Here is a 21,787-nt window from a genome sequence, read left to right on the forward strand (position 1 = left end):
GAATACGGAATTTTATTTATTTGGTTGTATAGTGTTTGATTAAATGCTTTTTATGTTTTCCTTTCAGGAAAATAGCCAGTTGAGTAAAAATGTAAAGGTCACAATTTTGTTTGAAATTTTAGTTTTCACTGTTCTCTTACCATTGCATGCTGTATTGCAAGGCTGATCTGTTTGCTTTGTTTTACATTCACCTGTCAAAACAATATGCATTTTAAGGCAGCTGTGAGTTAGTATTTGACGCTTAGAGCACATCATTTTGAAGAGCCTTTACAGACTCAAAACATACATGTAATGGCATAACCAGAAGTGCTTTATTAATATGAAGCATAATTACTTAGGCCTACTAGATTATAAGTATGACCTTCTCCTCACTTCATTTGTTTTTAGTTAATATTTGCACCAAAAAATCTGTATATTCAAAAATCATCAAATCATTATGTTAACGCTTTAACCTTGACTTCTCAATAACATAATCTATCTAATTTATTAAAAAAAAAGAGTGCAATTAATAGTGAAATATTTAGTTTGGAAGAATTCTGAGCAAAACCTAGAGCAAAGATGTTCATTACTTACTGTTGATGATGGCAGCCATGAAAACAAGGATGAGAACTATGTCCAAAGACATGGCTATACAGGAGTCTGGAAGCAGCAGCCCTTGGTTCCAACATGAAAGCAGTCAGACAAATAAGCAGCATCTGACAGTATGAGTCAGGAATAGGCCGGCCTGTTTGCCATACTGACCCAAACACTTCAGGAGTCGGACTAGCCAATCAGAATCACCCCCTACACTTGGAATGTCTCTCAGGTCCCATGACCAAACTGAAGTTGCTTGGGATACAGTCTCATGCCTGCAGGTGTCATGAGGAGATGCCAAGCCAAGATCAATATATTGCCTGGACATTTTTACAGATTTGAAAATATATGCTTAATTGGTAATGTCCAATCATCAGTACATACATGTGTCAAATGTGTTTATATTCCTGCTCTTTGCATGGCCATGATGACATACTATGCTCTATGAATGTTAAGTACAATAGAATGTCTTTGTAATGTTTATAATCTTATTTTCAGTATGATAGATTGAATGAGGTGAAATGTTATAGAATGAAAAATATGTACTTGTGTTCACTAAGACGATTCATTCCATAAAAATGCTTTGCAGCAATCACTATTATTATTATTAACCCTCAGAGACCTATGCATGTTTTGGCATTAACTCATAACTTTAGTCTGCCTTTATCTTCACCATCAAGCCTTTGCTCATTTCTTTCAGAACAGGCTCACCTACATGAAACCGTCGTTTCATTATGTGCGTGTGAACTGCAATGAAAGAAAAACATTTAACAGAATGTCTTGTATTTTCTAACACACAGTCAATACATAATGTGTTCCAAGGCCTTTTAGTCATATATCTGTCACTCCAAGGTCTTGAGAAAACAACAAAAACAATATCACAGAAAGCATGAAATATTTATACAATTATAAGTAGAAATTGGAAAACGAAACTGTGGCAAGTATTAAACTATATACAACTAGTGTAACTATATGTATATAGCATGCACAATAGTACTATACACGCAATATATACTCCTAAAACAACCCCACCCGCATTTACTTTCTTAAAGGACTGGCTTGCTTTGCAAGAAAAAAAACATGATAATGTAAGCATCGGCTCAGCTAGAATATTAGCTTTTATATTGATTTTACGGATCGAAAATACACAAAGAAACAAAAGTTTTTATTCATGGTTGTTGAGAAGAGTGTGTAATTGCCTGCCACAAACCGGGTAAACAAAAATTGTGATGCAAATTTATGTAAATGCAGTTTTATTAAAATACATAATGTTCATTTAAAATATTGTGTACCTTGACTTTTAAATTGGTATTCTAATAAATGTATTCAAGTGACTGTAAAGCAGCTGGAAATAGTTTAAAGAAGTTGGAAGTTTAAATAACCATATACTATCACAGAGGGATGTATCCACTACACATCCACCCAATATCTTTCAAATGAAAAAAATAACTAAATAAAATAACTATAATAACACACATTTAATGTCGGACATAAAATCTGTCTTGAAAACAATGTCAGGATTGTATGGCCATGGTATGGACCATTTCACCACCTCACCACCCCACCTTGTGTACCACCCACAAGTAAAGTGTATTGGAGAAGGAGGGAGACTGAGAGAGGGATAAGGTTGGTACGGGGATTAAGAGCTGAAAAATTGCTAAACACAAATGGGCCCAGTCAGGATTGAAACCTCATGAAACTACGACAGGTAATCCAGGTGCATGCAATGGGACCATTAGCCAGGGAATTCTTGATATCACCAAGGACTCTGACCCAATAGTCTAAGAATAAATTGGACTCAACCATTTAAACCCCACATAGGAATAGATGGAAATGTTTACACAGATAAACAGTGCAGTCCGTAAGCATTTGGACGGTGACACATTTTGTGTTGTTTCAGTCTTTATTCAAGCAAACAGTTCAAATAAAACAGCGTGGTATAAGTGCAGACTTTCAGCTTTAATTCTAAGTTTCTAACATCCATATTGGGTGAACCATGTAGGAATTACAACCATTTTTATATAGTCCCTCAATTTTAGGGGATGAAAAGTAATTGGACAATTGGCTGTTCAAATGTTTCTTGGACAGGTGTGTTAAGTTTCATCATTATGCCATGCATGAAAGAGCTAGCAGAAGGTCTAGAGTTGTTTCTGGGAGCGCCATCTGCATTTGGAGTCCGTTGTTGTGGTCTCTCAACATGAGAACCAAAGAAGTGTCAATGCCAGTAAAACAGGCAATCATTAGGATGAAAAAGGAGAATACATCAATCAAATGGTAAATGGCAGGCATTTATATAGCGCCGTTATCCAAAGCACTGTACAATTGATGCTTCTCCATTCACCCATTCATACACACACTTACACACCGACGGCGATTGGCTGCCATGCAAGGCCCCGACCAGCTCGTCAGGAGCATTTGGGGGTTAGGTGTCTTGCTCAGGGACACTTCGACACAGCCCGGGCGGGGGATCGAACCAGCAACCCTCCGACTGCCAGACGACTGCTCTTACTGCCTGAGCCAGGTCGCCCCATCAATCAGAGACATACATAGCTAAAAGGTGTCATACATAGCTAAAACTGAATCTGCACATTCTTTTATTTCAATTGTTTGCTGGAGTAGAGAGCAAAAATCACAAAATATGCGTCTGAATACTTACAGACTGCACTGTCAATATTGCAATGCATTTGATTTCTAAAATTTTTCTGATGCTTAATATAGTCCATTATAAACCCAGAAAAAATTTGGTCTGAATCCATTGACTGATGTACCTTTAGTCACATAAATATCTCTCAGTATCATAATAATATGATAAATTAAAAATAAACATAGAAACATGGAGCTGTTTTTTAAATAACCTGCAAGAGCTTTTAGAAATATTTAGCATTTTTAATTTCCCTCCTGCTTGAAAATGACACAAGGACCATCATAAACAATGAGCATGGACGCTACTGATATCTACTGATTTACTTACCAATGCTTTGCTTAATCATTTAGTCGTGTAAGCATACAACAATCAAAGCCATTTTTTAGAAGCTGACACATGCTTCGGGTATAAGATTTAATATTGTGGGTAGGGGATTAGCTGATTACTAGATAGATGAGCAAACCGTTTGGCTGATTATTCCCAGCTAACACAGCTATTGTCAACACCACAGAAAGTTATGTCAACAATAATCAGATTAAGTAAGATTAAGTACGTGGAATTGTGAATTAATTAAAAGGTCATGTATGGTAAAATATGACATAGTATTTCACATGAAAAGCAAAATACATATTTTATATCCTGGCAATTCATTTTTGCTCACTGTATTTGGAGTAATCTACACTAAAATGGACATTCAATAAAAATTTTAATATTTTTCAAAATATCTTCACTGCAGCATGTTTTTATCATCCAGGATACTTGTATTATGTCAACAACTAAAGTACTTAAACAATTTTTCTGCCTGGTATCAGGAGGATATATCTAAATTTAAACAAAATTTCAGATTATTGTAAATTCATGTGATATGCATAGTATATGCTGCAAATGTGATATGATTGATAAATTGCTTACAACAAGTCATATTCCTATAATTTCAGATGTTATATTCATAGTCTTTTAACCAATATGTAAAACTGAGAAAGGAGACAACATTCCTAATTTAAGAGACTGTATGATCACCCTTAAATATAAAGGCTCCAAACAAAATGAAGAATTATTTTTTTGATAGTCTAAATGCACACAGGTGACTAGGCTTTTTGTTTTTTAGTGACAAAGTACGTTGAAAGTTTATTCAGAAAAAATATATATATATTGTGCTCCTTCCTACAGAGGTTACACTTCATTTCTGTTACTTCTGGAAGAAAACATAACAAAGTGTGTAAAAAAAGATAAAAGTTCAACATTAAACTAAGCAGTCCGCAGACAGGCCCGCTGTCTTCAGTTTCACGTGTGAACTGACCACACCACTCCACTTTCGTAAGGCAGACATGCTTGTCCTAAAAAACTAGCTGAGGTCCAGCCTCAGTCTTTTAAAAAAACATTCACTGCGGAGGTGGAATGTTGAGCATCACTTATATTTAAAATTATGATTTAAAAAAAGGCTCTCCAGTATTGTCCATGGAATGAGTTAAGCAATCTTCTTTCTTCATTCCCCTTGTCCAAAATCCGATGTGTCTTTGTGCCTGAGAATAAGAAGGAAATTATTATGTCAGTACAAATTGTACTTTTCCCCCAGAAAAAATCAACAGCTTTCATAAAAATGCAAAAAACCTGCCACACTTTATAGTGAACAAGAGTCAATTAATATTATAATATCACTGGAAGGAGGCTAGCTCCACCCAGAATGGGAGGACCACGTGAGAAATGATAGTGGGGTGATGGCTGTGTAAACATTAGGTAACTTGACACAGTAGGGTTAAGTTTGTTCCTGGAGCTGCAGACTTAAATACCTCAGAAGTTCTAACGGCATTCCTTTGATTGAAGGTATGAGGAACGTGCTTTGCTCATTGTGTCATAGTCTCATTTAAAATTCCTTCCTTTATGATCTGTTTTCAGATTGATGCAAATTATTTTATCAGATGTGTGAAGCAACATACTTCTTTCATGTCAAAGGTTTGAAAGAGAAAAAGCTTGGGCGGAACTGAATTTAGCTCAATCGGTGGAACTGAACACTCATCAGCCGCAAAGTCACTCACTCATCACACAAAAAAAGTACCAGTCTTACCAAGTGTAAAGTCCAAACTAGCCAGCTATGAGGTACTTTACAACAAAATCAGCTAATAAATTTTGTGGCACCATGATTATATATACTAACTGGTCATATCCTAACTCTTTTGGAGGTAAAGTCATTACTAAGACAAGTGGGTAATCAAAACGACAAAGTTAACTTGTGCGGTTACCGTTACGTCTTCCACGTGGTATAGTAGCTGGTTGGCTAAATCGCTATGAAAATATCATATCCATAAATGAAACCTCTACTTAATTAGAGTTGCACAATGTCATGCTGTTACCGAAAAATGTGTGCACCGGTAAATGTTTTACCGTTTGTGAGTGACTGTGTGATTACACCTGCTGGGTGTAGTTAGTTACGTTGTTAGCTTACTTCTGTGCTGTCATCGCTTTTATGTTAGCTAGCAATGCATAAATCAAGAGTATTAGTAGTATTTAGCTAACTAGGCTACGTTTGAACTGAAGTGCAGCTGGTGCAACCCAGTCACAGAGGGCACGCAGAGGGTTGCTTCAGCTGTGAAGTTCCCGCCATTTTCTTCTGTTACAGGTCAACCATCCAACCTTTATATGAAAACTGATATTGACAGGGCACAATCATAATGATTATGAATAGAGTTTGTGGAGGCCTGGGAAGGAGGAGGTACATTAATTGGCGTTAGTTAGTGGGATTAGATACTTACCCACTCTGCAGAGAGAACTCTGGCAGCGCCCCCATGGAGCTCAGCTGCTCCTCGAGAGCCATGATGCGCAGACCGATGTACCCTGACGTCAGTAGGAGAAGCAGCACACTACGGAGAGCAGGGAATGAGCACTTAGTCCCCCCACACAGGACGGAATGGATCAGGGCTTAAAAACACATCGCTCAAAATCACTGGACAGATGCCATTTTGAAATGTTTGCGATGCTTATATGTAGCACATGATAACTGAAAAAATGTGAACAGTATTCCCATCATTTTAATGCAATTTTCTTTTTTTACTGCTGAGACTGTGCGTGGCAGCTAAACAAGTGGAATAGAATCAGATGTACAGTAGAGGAGGAGAATGAGGTCACAGTACAGTATAAGTATGTAAAAATGAGGCACAGGACTCACAGAAGTACGTAGATGATGAGGAGATTGTTGAAGTTATTGGACTCTCTCAATATTAGGAACGACTTGGCCTTCTCAGTTATGGACCAAATCCAAGATTGATCTGAAAAAAAGAGCAAGAGCACAACTGTTTTTTAGCGCAAAGGCCTTTTTTTTTGTTTTGGGGCCAATTTTTAATGAAAGAATAGGGGGCAGGCTATCCTCCTTATGTGGTTTTTTCACTCTGAGAAGGTTACAGACACATATGGTATCATTAACACATTAAGCGTCATGGCCAGAAATAGAATCCCTGGCCACACAACGGAATTCATATATTAGTTAGCTGCACTACAGACTGTGCCACACGGTCATTCCCAGTTTATGTTACCGTTAATATAGAGGTGGTTGTTGACACAGTCATTAAATATTGTATGTGTGTACATGGTGTGTATGGGGAGACTGAGGTCTTAATCTTGAAGAAACGAATAGAAGCAGAAGTATAATCATCCAATAAAAGCTATTCAATGAACTGTTTAATGAACAAATTAACACCAATAATTACTTTATGATAAAGCTTGATTTATACGTCGTTGCACAACCCTTGCAAGAGGTGTCGCGTGACAAAAATAAAAGTGTCACATCTTTTCTTTTGCATTTATACTTTGGCAAGTGACAACTCCTGACATTCAGACTCCTGACAATTTGTTTACATTTTTTGAAAACAAGACATGTCCATGACAACGACTTTCACATTCCATCTGGCTAATCCTGTCCAATAAACATTGCGTGACAAAGTATGACTTTGTCATTAATAAAAATAAATTCTGCAGGTGTGCGACATTGAGGCACTTGACGCAAGGGTGTGTGACAAAATGTATAACTCAGTCTTAGCAGACATTAATCTATACACACACAAGAATATATTGTGTGTATATATTGTGTGTGTATACGCACTGTACCTGTGTTTTCGTCACTGGAACTGTCGTCCTTATCTGTAGAAGTTGAGCTGCTCTCTCGGGTCCTTGAGGCTGTGGGTACATTACGCAGAACTCACCCATCTCGTCACCATAGAGGTCAGTGCTTTATACAGTGCTTTATTCCTTCTTGACCTCTCTGCAGCATTCAACACGGTCAACCACTCCATCCTCTTAGCCTCCCTGGCATCTACAGGGATCTGTGACACAGCCTTAGAGTGGATCCAATCTTATCTCTCTGGCCAGTCCTCCCAGGTGTCCTGGGCTGGAGGAGTGTCAACCCCTCGCCCCCTTGTTACAGGAGTCCCTCAGGGCTCAGTCCTCGGACCCCTCCTCTTCTCCATCTACATGAGATCCCTTGGCCCCGTTATCTCTGCTCATGGCATCTCCTATCATTGTTATGCCGATGACACCCAACTCTTTCTCTCCTTCCCCCCATCAGACACACAGGTCTCTACCCGTATCTCCACCTGCCTGAGAGACATCCAGAGCTGGATGGGCAACCGCCATCTAAAGCTCAACCCAGATAAGACGGAGGTGATCTTCATCCCTGCTTTAACCTCTCCCTTCTCTGATTTCTCCATCTCACTAGGGGATACCACAGTGACCTCATCCCCTAGTGCAAGAAACCTTGGAGTGGTGATGGACAACAGGCTATCCTTCTCCAAGAACATCGCTACGGTGACCCGGGCGTGCAGGTTCTTCCTGTACAACATCCGGAGAATCCAACCCTTTCTCACCACCTACTCCACTCAGCTCCTTGTTCAAGCAATGGTCCTGTCCCACCTGGACTATTGCAATTCTCTGCTGGCTGGCCTTCCAGCATCTGCCATCAGACCCCTACAACTCATCCAGAATGCTGCAGCCCGTCTGGTATTCAATGTTCCCAGACATTCACATGTCACCCCCCTACTCAGCAACCTCCACTGGCTGCCTGTTATGACTCGCATCAAATTTAAAACTTTGGTGCTCGCATACCAGGCAGTTAAAGGATCATAATTGTATATTCAATCCCTTATCAAGACCTATACACCAACAAGACCCCTCCGTTCTGCCACTTCGTGCCGTCTGGCGCCTCCCCCTCGCCACACCTGCTCTTCACGCTCACGACTGCTGTCTGTCCTGGTCCCACGGTGGTGGAATGACCTCCCGGTGAATGTCAGAACGGCAGAGTCTCTGACCTCCTTCAAGCGCAGACTGAAGACCCATCTCTTCAGGCTACACCTTTCTCTCCCCAACTCACAATCACTGTGATTGGCCTTAGACCGTAATGGCACTTATGTATAGATATTGTTACTTGTATAGGTATTGTTGTTTTTATTGGCTGTTGTTGTATTCTAGCTGCCAACAGTGGTATGCTAGTTTGAATGTTGATTGTACTCTTCAAGGGTTCTGAATTTCTGTATGTTTACACTAGGACTCGGAACTGTACTGTCCTCTCAGGTCTACTTTTGCACTGCATTGATTTGCACTTTGTTGTACGTCGCTCTGGATAAGAGCGTCTGCTAAATACCACGTAATGTAATGTAATGTAATACAGCGCGATATTCATTTTCAATATCCTCATCAGATACTTCTGCCTCATCTCACCTAACTGAGGATGAGGGGCGGCCTGTAGTATAGTGGTTATGGTAAATGACTGGGACATGCAAGGTTGGTGGTTCTAATCCCGATGTAGCCACAATAAGATCCGCACAGCCATTGGGCCCTTGAGCAAGGGAGGATTGTCTCCTGCTTATTCTAATCAACTGTACGTCGCTCTAGATAAGAGCGTCTGCCAAATACCAATAATGTAATGTAATGTAATGAGGATGGGTCGGGGCCCATTTAAGGAGACACTCACTTCTGAGCAACCTGGACAAGGGTGATTTCAACTGGACACTGGAGTCTCTGTCATCCAGGGGATCCAGGGAGTCCTCCAGACTTGACTCGCTTGTGTTCTGTAGAGTTGCAAAAGGGTGAGAACCAGTTAGTCCCATTATACGCCAGAAACCCATTATTAAGTTAAGCTATAGGCAGGAAAGCTCATTAAAAATAATGGCCGTGTCGTAGAATTTTGCCACACAATGTGACAGTAATCGGAGAGAAAATGAAGAAGAGATAACACTCTTTAAGCTTAACAAATGTATTTGCGAATAGGAAAGGTTAATACACACCAAACATATTTCAGAAACAGCTTTCTTATAGTTTAAGAGAATTTCTCACCACTGAGTCAACACAGGTGTCAGGGGGGGTTAGGGTTAGTGAAGACACACAAGACAGTCGCAACCTTGGAGCTGATAAGCTAAATTCAATATTTGAATGAGTCAGCCTGGTGGATGTATGGGCCTACACACCAAACAGAAACACTCGTAAACACACAGCCCAACCCTCCCAAATATGTATAACTTTTAACTTGCCGCGAGATAAGAAAAGTGAAAGTCATCAATTTCACTGGTTTTTGAATACATATTCTGCAAGTAAACAACTTTTCAGTTTGCATATGACATATATTGAAACACACAAATACATTCATATAGATGAGTACATGAATACAAATGAATATAAATGATGTGAATGGATACAAATGAATATAAGTGAATGATTAACTACTTAATTAATACACAGTGGTTAACTGAAAATGATTAGGATGTAGTATTTATATTACAGCCGGTAGAGTAGACTTACCGTGTCCTTCCCGGGATCAATGCTATTCTCTGCTGAGGAGACAACCGGGCTGCTTTGACCACTCTTCTGTTATATAAGAAACCAGATGGAGCCGTTACTGATCCATAGGCCATTACCGGGACCCGGCCAAGTGACCTAACAATGCTGTGTGACACAGCCCTGCTCTACCTACCTCCATGTTTGGACACACTGAACACAGGAGCTTGTAGCAGGCCTCGCGATTCCGCAAAGACACAAATAAATACTGTAATGCAAAAAGAAGGCAGGATTTAATGATGGATTTAATTAATCACTACACAGTTCAAAGTGTTTTCATTTTGTAAATGAACGTAAATTCATGTAAAGTTTGTGACGCTATGCTGTTTTAGCAGCTGGTCTGGTTTCATTCCTAAGTGACTGTTCACCATGGCAGTGCTCACCTTCTCTCCCTCGTTGTTGTGGATTGACAGGGCGTTGGGCACCAGTCGGGCAGTGTTCTGCTTCTTCACAGCTTGCACATTCGATACATGGATCACCACCTGGGAAAGGAAAATAGCACTTAAACAAATAGTTTAAGTAAAATCTATATTCTTACTTTTAAGCAAAGCAATAATGCAGTCAGAAGCCGGTCAAATGACGGCCTTTCATAATGAGCTTTCAGCTGAATATGCAAGCCTTACTCATTCATTGCCTTAAACTGCACACAAGGCAAAAGAGTGATGACATTGGGTTCATGTTACATTAGCTGAGAATACATTTATGCAGTTAGGATGTACTCTGCTAACAAGTGCAGATGAAGGCAGCATTTAGAATCCCACAGATTTTTGTAGCAAAGTTCATGACACATTTTCTACTTTAAAACTGAAACCAACGGCACTACGGTGGCGCGAGGGCTAAGACACCGGACCTCAGTTTGATGCAGTCGCACACTGAGAACCGGGTGCTGTCAAAGCCAAGTATGGCTGGCACATGAGGGAGAGACATAATTGGGCCGACGGTGGGAGGAGCTCTCGGCAGGGAGGATCGCCGCATACAAAAAAGTGACCCGATTGCCTCGGAAACACGGTTGCCGAGGCTGGAGATGATGCGGCTTGAAGAAGGCGTCTCCTTCTGGCTACCGGGGAACGGGGTAGTAGCGGTGTTTCTTCAATTAACATGTCCGATGAAATAAACACGGTACAATTGGCAGCCAAATTGGGAGGAAAAAGGGGGAAAATCTGTAACAAATGTATAAAAATGTATAAAACAATAACTCCCTCACCCCCTCTATTGTCTGTTAATTGAACAATATTAATTATTTGATTAATCACTCCAATTAATATACAATATGGTGAAAAAGTCTTAGGCACAGGTAAGAAACAAATCAATATTTGAGTGACTACCCTTGCTGCATCAATTCTCTTAGGTACACTGTTGTATTATAAGGAAATCGGCTGGTAAGGAAACTGGCCACAGACGTTGGCTCAACAGGTAATCCCAGACAGCATTGACCAAGGTTTTATCTGAAACGTGGTCTATAACTTAAAACAGCGCTACACTGTAAGTATTTCCTCCCTTCCTTATTTCCTCTACTATAGTATATTTGTCACACATTACTATTACATGAAAAAAGTTATCAAACACCCATATTGTTGTACTCGGGGTATTCTAGCTGCCAACCGTGATGTATTCTTCAAGGGTTCCAACTGTATCTGTATGGTCATGCTAGGACTCGGAACCATACTTTCCTCTAGGGTCCTCATCGCACTTTTCCCTGTGTTTGATTTGCACTTTGTTGTACGCTGCTCTAGATAAGAGCGCCTGCTAAATGCATGTAATGTAATGTAATGTAATGTAATATCACCCTTGTGAAAAAGTAATTGCCCCCTTAAACTTAACTGCTTTTACCACCTTTAGCAACAATAACTGGAACCAAACACTTCCTATAATTTGATAGCAGTCTTTCACATCTCTCTCTTATGCTTTAATAAAGAAGGTAGATAGGTTTTCAAACATGCATTGCCCTTTTCAGGTCTTAACATAGCATACCTAATGGATTCAAGTCAAGACATTGACTAGACCACAAACTTTAATTTTGATTATTTTCAGGCAATCAAATGTGGACTTGCTTTTGTGATTTGAATCATTGTTTTGCTACATAACCCAATTATATTTCAGCTTCAGCTCATGGACAGATGACCGATCATTCTCTTTAAGAATTATTTGGTACAGAGCAGAAGTCATGGTTCCTTCAATAACGGCAAGTTGTCCTGGTCCCAAGGCAGCAAAGCATCCCCACACCATCACACTACCACCACGTTTGGGATGATGTTCTTACTGTGAAATGCTGCATTTGCTTTATGCCAGACATAATGGGACCCAGGTTGTTCAGAAAGTCCCACCTTTTACCCACCATCTGTCCATAGAACATTATCCCAGGGGATCAGCTTTTTAGCAATTGTGAGATGAGTATTGATGTTTCTCTTTTTAGCAGTGGGTTGTTACTCTCTCTTTGCCCAGTATCTTTCTTATTGTAGAGTCTTGAACAATGACATTCGCTGAGACTAGAGAGGCCGGCAGGTCTGTGGATGTTCTTCCGGGATCATTCGTAATTTATTGGATGAGTTGTCACTTTGTCAATTTGTAGAGAAATTTTGGCAGGCCAACCAATCCTGGGAAGATTTCCACTGTTCCAAGTGTCCTCCATTTGGAGATAATGGCTCTCACTGTGGTTCGGTGGAGTCTTAGTGGTAACCCAATCCCAACAAATTACACCCTTATAGCGACTTTGACCCATTGCAACCGTTTACTGAATCCCACATAGATATTGTGACCTTGTTGCAGCTGTTTTTACGCGTGACAAGCAGTATATAGAAGCACCTTTTTCAGTATAGTATATAGTAACTGATATTTGTATGATTATTGCCATTTGTTAAAATTCAGGGAAAGACATATTTCCAGAAATATGAACAGGTTCATATCAGTGCCTCCAATTATTTTATGGATGTTTTGACATGGTTGTCTTTAGAAGGCAGACTGATGAATGCACTTAGAAACCAGTGAAACACTTTCCCCAAAGGGTTACAGACTTACTCTGGTATCCTTGAGCAGGACCGATGAGTAGAAGCACACGTAGTTGTCAGACACAAAGAGCTTGCCTTGATAGAGCACCTCCTTCTGCAGTGCACAGGTGAACGCTATAGAAAGAAGGGCACATCCATGTTACATAAATTCCGCCCACATATATATGTCTGTTACGCAGGACATGACAACATCCATTTTCCCTTGGTCCCGCTTCAGTGCTACTGCACCTCTTCTATTGTCCCCAAACTGAAATGTACGTAAATATTGTCCCCAAACTAAAATGTACGTAAAGAACTGGACCTGATTTTTATCGCTATCCATTTCCGCTTAACAGATGCCAACAACAATCGAATGCGGATAGGGGAGATCTTGTTGTACTGTTTGGGTTGTACTAATTAATACATTCTACGTGCCAAGCAACAAACACAATTGTTCGGTTGAAAATTTTGCTTCAACTCACAGTGTGTCAATTCCTCGCTCTCAGGAATGTCTAGAAAGATCTTGTGGAATGTCTTGTTGTGCTTTATAAAACTCTAAAAAGAGGAAGAGAGGCAAATAAAAAAACATTAGGATAAAGCAAGTACTAGTGTCAACATTACATATGTTTAGCAGCTCAGAACTGAAAGCATATCAGATGGCATCTATCTGTTTCTGCATTGAAAAGCACTTGACAGCTCAAAGGATGGCTTCATTTTCATGTGATTCCAATGAAGAATTATGTTACTGAACATTCCCTTGTATTTCTTGTGAACAGCTGGGTGTGAGGAAATACTAGAGTAAAATAAAAGGAACTTACATTCCGCGCCAGATCACCCTCAGACCTCTCAAAGCCTCTCTCATCAATGTTTTGTGAGCTGTGGAACAATAAAGCACCAAAATGATTCGGACAAAAACATATTTAGTCGAAAGAAGTGCCTAATCATATTAATAAATATATACAGGATCAGGAACAGAACTAAACAAATAGTAAAAAAAAAAAGTACTGCTCAGTAACAGGGCATGCCTATTCTAACATAATGAAAACTGAAGTTATGCAAGCAGAAGTTACACACACAAGCCAAATACCACTGTAGTCGTTTTTCTACCTTGACATACCAGACCTGGGTCAATTACATAACTGTTTTGGATTCAAATATGTACGCTTTCCTGATTTTGTCTGGTGTATAGGAACCTATGAAATACTCTCAAAAACTTCTAGTCCTCTTGGTTGGCTCGATTGCACCAAGCAAGATTCAACCGAGCACAGAAAATAATTTAAATCCAAAACAATTACGTAATTGATCCAGGTCTGCCAGACACACACAGACACACAGACCACACAGACACACACACCTGTTTGGAGTCTGCCTGTTGAGGCTCTTGTTAAGCTCCTGTATCTGCAGATGGGCTTCCTCCAAACTATCCACTTTCCTGGGCTCAAACCTGCTCTTCCCTTTTGGTTTCCTCAGCCTCCCAACCCCTTCCACTGTGTAGCTGGAGGAAAAGAGAGTCCATGCTTAGGCAGCTTCTAACGCAGCTTATCAGGCCTTGAGCACACTGCAACATGCCTGATAGATCTCCAGAACTGAACTGCACACCACTGCCACCATCCACAGCACTTACAATGACCATTTGGCCGGTTAGCGGCCATTAAAGGGTGCCTGTACCCAAAACAAGAATATGCCTAGATCTGTTCAATATATCATATAGATAACTTTTCCCATTCTCATAAGCTAAATAAGTCACACATAATGACATATATTATCTGATTATGTTGGTCCCATAACACTTCAGTGAGCAGACATATTGCTGAATAATCGATGAAGTGTAAGCATGACATAATTTGTCATTTATTTAGCCTACGAGAATGGGAAAAGTTATTTTTATGATACATTGAACAGATCTAGGCATATGGCCATTTTGGGGACAGGTACCTCTTAAAGGTCCCATATTATAAAAAGAATTACACTTCCTTTGCCATGTGAATTATTAAGGAGTTGATGGTGCTATAAAAAACAGTTTGAAATGCAGTGTCCCCAAATAAATTGCATAAAAAAAGTTTTTTTGTGCCTAGCATACCTTCTGAATGTTAGCTGCAGGTAATAATACAGTTGTTTTTAATAGCAAACAATTTTCACATGGGCTGACACAGGAAAAAGGTCCTAGGTTTGAGGTTGAGGCCTTTCTGTGTAGAATTTGGTCTCCCTATATCCACATGGGTTTCCTCTGGGTACTCAATGTTAGATTGGAGACTAAATTGGCCCTAGTTGTGACTGTGTGAGAGAATGGTGTGCGCGTTTGGCGACCTGTCCGGGGTGTATTCATGTCTATTCCCTCCTCTCCAATGGATACATGACACAGGGTTCATGACACAGCGTTTCTGGATGCTAAGTGGATGACATGGGGCTGATAGACCCCAAGCGACTAAAACTTGGTTTCGTTTTTGAAGCTAATTTCTGTTTGAGAGTAGTTTCACTGGCTCCAGTACAGATCCCTTTCAATGTAACTCAATGGTAACAATATGGTAAAAATAGGAGTATGAAAGATGAATATGAAGTCAATAATTGTTTCCCACAAATCGCAAGTGTTGTTTCTTCATCTAATATCTCCCCATGTGCCGACACATTAAGCTATCGTATTATTTGGACAATATAGAAACATTTTATGGATCAATCAGGAGCAGTTTCCATCACTGACAAGTGACTCTCTTTCATGTGCTTCGTAGGAAACACACTCGGCAGACTTCAAGCCCATATAAGGGCTTCCTGTTTCCCTACTGCGCAGTCTCTGGCTCCAAATTGAACAACATGGCACTCCAAATTGTACAAAGTACTTTTCACAAGCCAAAGGAAAGTTAGTGGATCATGTAAGAGGCACTTGCTCCAGATTTTTTCGAGAGTCCATGATGGGCCCTTGTTCTGAGCATAAAATTATCACTTTAGGGAAGTGATCAGTGGGGGAGGTTCAGTACACAGACTGGCAGGCTATTGTAAATTATGACTTCCTCCTTGCATGTTTTAAGGCTGATTTTCCGGTCTACATATTTACATATACATAAATAGCATTCATTGCATAACACCATCTTTAACTCCTTTACTCATGTTTATTCAAGGTTGAGGATATTAGCATCATATTGTTCAGGTGTGTTGTGTCACCAGCAATTAAACCTGCTAATCCAGGAAAGTATGAATGGAGTTTAGCAGTTGAGATTGGTCTTAAAGTTTCACGATGAGTCAAGAATTATGACTGAATTAGCAAGGAGTGGACACTGTGAGAAAGTATTCTCAAAGCAATTCTCAGAAGCACGCAGCAGAAAAAGGAGTTTTGATAGACATACATATATGCACAATCATAATGAGGCCCTTTCCTTAAACTAAAAGACATTGGGCCAATTTTGCCGGCACAGATTATGCCTAGTCCTAGACTAAATTAAATTTTGATTGGAGATTCTCAATACAAAAAAAAAAGTTTAATCTGTGTCCGTGAAACCAGCCCTCTGTTCTCTTGTGTTTCTAATATTTTATACTATTATTATGAAAAAAATAAAAACATTGTAAAGGGATAAGAACAACGACCAAGTAAATCATATCATATGTAAATCAAGGTAAAATCAATCATATCTAAAAAAGATATGATGTCCTCTTTTCAGAATTACTGGAGAGTTACCAGACAACATGTATAGGTAATATTGTGTATGCAGGAGAGTCTGGTGATATAAAAATCAGTTTTCCATTTAGAATGGTGTGAATGCTCTCAATATGACAAACACAGCCCTTACCGGTTTTCTGGCTTGCCTCTGACTGAGCGAAAACTCCAACATGATTCCATTGGAAAATCCTCCCTCATTTCTGAGACCCAAACGTATTGCTTCGCGACAATAAGTACTTTAAACCACAAAAAATATATCACTTCTGGTATAGGTTCTGAGCTAGCATTGCCTGAAGTGCGGATCCAAGAGTCCTATCACAACCCATCGTCAATGGACACCCAGTGAAAGCCACAGGTTGTCTCAAGTGAATTTCGGTTGCGATCGCTGGCTCTAACAGGAGACCTGCTCTAAGGGAAATGTTGTGATTTTTTCCCCCGCTGTTGCCACTGGGGCAGGCCACGCCTCCAAGGGCACAGCACCCTTTGTGTTGGTTGCGGGTAGGTGTGAACACACGGCAAATTCCCCGCCCATTCTCCCCAGAGCAGGCGCACAGTCGGTGCGAAGAGGGAAATCAGCCATGTGATGTCTGAGGCAAAAATTTGAAATATCACATGGCTAAAACACAATGGAAATTTGAATGTATGCAATGTAAAATGTGTGTATGTGTGTTAATCACAGAATTTCTACACCTGTTGCTTGTACAGCAAGTATCTTTAAGTAAGAAAGTATGTGTGCGACTGCATTTGTGTCAATTTGTTAATGTGCGGGTGTGTGCATTTTGGGTTTTGTGGTTGTTTTCTTCCTGTTAATCCCTCCCAGGGTTCAGCAGACTTTTAGGGAAACCGAATACTGTCAGGTTAAAGCTCTGAACAAACCGGATTTACCAGACGCCAAAGACTGAGGGCGGAGCTTTACTGTGCTGGAGGCTAGTTTTGACTGGCTTCACTCAAAATAAGACAGGCTAAATGCAAGCAAAGTATGTTCCAAAACCTTTTAGAAATACAATAACCTTAAATTCAGGGTAAGTGGTTGAACCTTTTAATAAAACTAAACTGTGATGACACATCTAATACTGAAATCATAAAATGTCACCATATAAATAATATGAAAACAATAGTGCAGTTATTTTGCTAAGCTTGTTGGTTTTGCTTTAATTCTTCTTGAAAAGAAAATGTTTCTCTGTAATTTTCCATTTTACATGATATTACTGTGTCATCCATGTCTTTTCTGTTCATGGAGCTAAAATAACACGTAATATGAATGCACATCTCTGTAGTTGAGCACTTTAGATCACTTTCACTTGAATGGGCGAACGCAGTTCCTTTTTTGACAATCGGGGTGAATTCCCATGCACATGGTAAGACTGAACTACTGACCATGGACAGTGTATTATAAGTAAGTTAGTATGCTATAGTAATGAAGTATACTTTAAACCAAAATAATGAGTTTCTGTCACTACCTCTTTTGTATGAAAGATCTTCAGTTTCAGGACAATCTTACTCTATTTAATACCTAACAATAATTACAGTATCCTGGTGAGTTTTGAAACAATAGTTTCAGTTTTTGAACAATGTTTAGCAAGCTGATTATAAATGCACACTGGAGACGTGCAAGGATAATAACCAGAACTAAGTGACTATAATAATTTTCCATCATTCAATCATTCCATCATTGCAGACCTTTTGAGCCAGTCAATGAAATCAGGAATGTTGCCATTTCCAACCAGGTCAACATTGCAGTTAATTCTCCCACAGTGCAAAACTGTTCATGTTGGGTTTGGAGCATGAGCAACAGTTCCAACTAAAAAGATGACAGTGCATGGAAGAACAGTTGGAGGGAGAAAAAAAGTAATATAGCAAGAACCAAATGAATTCAATGCAAATCTGAACTAAGAACAATGGATTTTCTAAAGAGAATAAATGCCAGGTTTTATGCAATTCTGATCATAAGTTAGCCATAAGTAGATGGTAATAAATATACAATACAATAAATCCTGAGTGTGTGTTTAATTTAAAACGATTAAGCAACAACATTACAATAACAGATAAAGCAGTTATATATTTTAAGCAATGTAGTTGTATGGGTACTAAAGTCAGATACTTACCAAGAGCTATCCAGTGAAAACTTCCTGCACATTTTACCCTGTAGATTCATGGTGTGCATTTGAGGCCTGACCAAATATCACATCCAATTATTCACTGCACTCCTTTGTGGTTAGATATGCTCCCACTTTTTTTTTTTTTTTTTTATGAACTGTTGGCCCAGGTCCTTCCATTTAAAATGCTGAGATCAGTAACTGATAGCAACAGGGGCGGGACTCTCACCGACCTCCTTCTGCACCTGAAAACAGAAACTTAATGGGTTGGTCGCAACGTCTTTAGTCTTTACTACAGAGCTGCGTATTAACACGGATTTCTAAACTACCCTATTCTACAAACTCGGAGTATGCTGCGTATTAAGTTTTGGAAGATGCACGGTGCGTTTGACTGCAGGGTGCAATTTGAGTCCTGTAACACCTGATCCCCAGAAGTTCACTGATGTTTTCCCCTCCGTTGTGCGCATGTTCCGATGACACTAGTTCTGCGGTCGGCACAAGCGGGCGCAACGAAAGCAAAGAACGGAAAAGTTTCGCGATTTTTTTTATTTATTCCGGAAACATCTGCGATTGCACTGATGGTCTTACAGTAGTCTAAATTATAGTAAAATTGTATTGCCAATTTCACTTTGTTTGATTTTATCTACAGTAATTGTTAGGGGTGCCAAAAATTATGTTGGCACCTGTGGTTTTCAGGAATAAAAAATTGATTAAGACCAACAGCAACAATACCTTGTGATTACCACACAGGGTAATCATAAGTTATTGCAACAACACTAATGGCAGAGTATTTCAGTTTAGAGTAGTAGGTAGGTAGATTTATTTTAGTGCAATGGAAAATACTTGTAGCGGTATAAGGGTGGATGGCAATTGTAGAGCCTGCCAAAAGCAATGAAACAGGTGGCCTAACAACTTTATCTAGCTTGAAAGAACCTTGATAATAATGTCTCAAACTACAAGTAATTGGACAGAAGCGGAGACACTTTTGTTTGATTGACTGTGAAAAAGTTTCACAAGTTTCCTAAACAGCTAGTTAGGTACGTAGGCTAAGTTGTGAATGCACACGTAAAGTTAACAAAGAGTATGAGTAACAGGCTACATGTATGGTCATGTGAATGCCAGCTTGTTCATGACATAAGAATATGTTTTCAGCGTAACGTTGAAATTGTTGCACAATAACTTGCATGTGGTGATACAAGTCATAGTCACTTGAAAAATGTTACATTACATTACATTTGGCTGACCCTTTTATCCTAAGTGACTTAGAGTTGATTACTCTAAGCAGGAGATAATGTGGGGCAATGTGGGGTTAAGTGCCTTGCTCAAGGGCCCAACAGCTGTGCAGATCTTATCGTGGCTCCATTGGAAGGAGGAAATAGATCCCCTGTCCACTCACAATTTTGATGAGAATGCCATCTTACATCTGCGTCACCTTGGAGATTCCCCCTCGATCGAGGGAGACTGAGCAGGAAGAAGCATTTTTTTTGGATTGGAATGGGGCCTTAGCCCTGATTTAGATTGGGAAATATGGAAAGTCTCAAGAAAATCAAGAAAGTCTCCAACATGAAGACATGCTGCAGTCAATGTGCTACTTTTTTATTATTTTTATGTCAGTTCTGGATGTGCTTGTTTGACCAAGTCCAATATCACATGTTATCATGGTGTGACAGTCAGATGACCACCATCAGATTTTAAAAAGCACAGACTTTTCAAGAATGCACAGTATGTTCAGTCAGAAACAGAGAGCAGATAAAATCTCCAGACTGTATTCTTTGAATGTCTTGAACAGTCATTCCTTATGAAAATGAAAATATATATATCCTCTCAGAAACTCAGCAACACCTTTGACACCTTTAATGCTAACCTTTAACACCCTAACCCTAAGACAGGGTAAAAAATGACCCGCCACTATGTTTAACAGCAGAGAAAACCCCCTAAATGATCTTTTATTCTACTTGAAATGACAAAGTTTGCGATGAGTGACAGGTTGTTTCTTCATGCAAAATAGATTTGAAAAATAGAAATTCAATAAAGCTGCTTTATTTTCAGGGTTTAGTGAAGGTGTGTCATTCTTTAACCTTAGGACAATGTTAAGACTGCACAAGGGTTAAACTTCACTGCAAGAGGGTGGCTGTAATACTGTCCTTTCAACTTCATTGCAAAGGCAGCAATTCCATTTAGTTAACTCTACAGCATATTTGTCAAATTCATTTTAATGCCATTTCAATGCAATTTGAAATGCATATTAAATGGCAATTTACATGCTATTTGTGACAGTGTCATATGTCATAATACAAGTAATTATAAAAATTGATGTATTATAATTGTTTACGGCAGCACATAGAGCTTCTGTTGGAACATGTATGTGTATGGGACAGTGGAGTGATAATGAATATTAATGATGTTCACATGTGACAATACGCCATCCTGCAAACTGGTCCAAGGCCAGACCATTACCAAACTGGGGTACAAAGTCAGAGCATTTTTTGGGAAATAACAATAGCTATATCTTTGTCGATGTGCAAGGGGAAATAAATAAAAAAAAATATATATATATATATATAGCACGGTCTGAATATCAATATATGAGCGGAAATATTTTACATTTGGTGAAAATATGGGAAAATATGCTTTTTGTGAAAAAGTATAGGTATGCCCACTTCATATCAATTGGCAAAACTAATAGCTCAAAAGCTCCTGTAGTGCTGGTTGTATGAAGTTGTGTGCTATGTTGCCTGCAAATAATGAACACAATGCTCAAAGTGTTGATCTGCCTGGTCTGTCTGAGGGCTGTCCTTTGACTCAGCGCAACACGGCGGTAATCCAAGCATGAGTGTCTAGTTTCAGAGAGATGCAGTTGTCCTTTTTATGGCCAGCATCTTTGCTTTTGAAATAGCGAATGGCCATGCACCTATCTTCGTGGGTTGGTCTTAAAGTGAGGTCATGGTATGAACACTCTGAACACACAACGCATCATAACTTTAAGTGGATAGGCTACAGCAGTAGAAGTCTCAAAAATAAGTCT

General features: G+C 39.5%; 1 protein-coding gene across 2 annotated transcripts; it reads right to left on the bottom strand.

Moving 5' to 3' along the window:
- Window positions 1-2,457: 2,457 nt before the first annotated feature.
- On the bottom strand, window positions 2,458-19,038 carry LOC133129760 (GRAM domain-containing protein 2B-like). Of its 2 annotated transcripts, none has more exons than XM_061244037.1 (13): window positions 18,772-19,038; window positions 14,372-14,512; window positions 13,836-13,893; window positions 13,500-13,572; window positions 13,049-13,152; window positions 10,417-10,515; window positions 10,170-10,241; window positions 9,998-10,063; window positions 9,174-9,270; window positions 7,316-7,384; window positions 6,381-6,480; window positions 5,968-6,075; window positions 2,458-4,740 (listed from the first exon to the last, which is right to left on the bottom strand). In XM_061244037.1, exons 1-13 carry the CDS (start codon window positions 18,828-18,830, stop codon window positions 4,704-4,706), a joined length of 1,083 nt encoding a protein of 360 aa, XP_061100021.1. In that variant the 5' UTR covers window positions 18,831-19,038; the 3' UTR covers window positions 2,458-4,703. The 2 variants fall into 2 exon arrangements, with proteins under 2 accessions (XP_061100021.1, XP_061100020.1); XM_061244036.1 differs by lacking the exon at window positions 18,772-19,038 and adding an exon at window positions 16,797-17,069.
- Between the last annotated feature and the right edge of the window lie 2,749 nt (window positions 19,039-21,787).

This window comes from Conger conger, chromosome 5, assembly GCF_963514075.1.
Source record: "Conger conger chromosome 5, fConCon1.1, whole genome shotgun sequence".
NCBI classification, from domain to species: domain Eukaryota; kingdom Metazoa; phylum Chordata; class Actinopteri; order Anguilliformes; family Congridae; genus Conger; species Conger conger.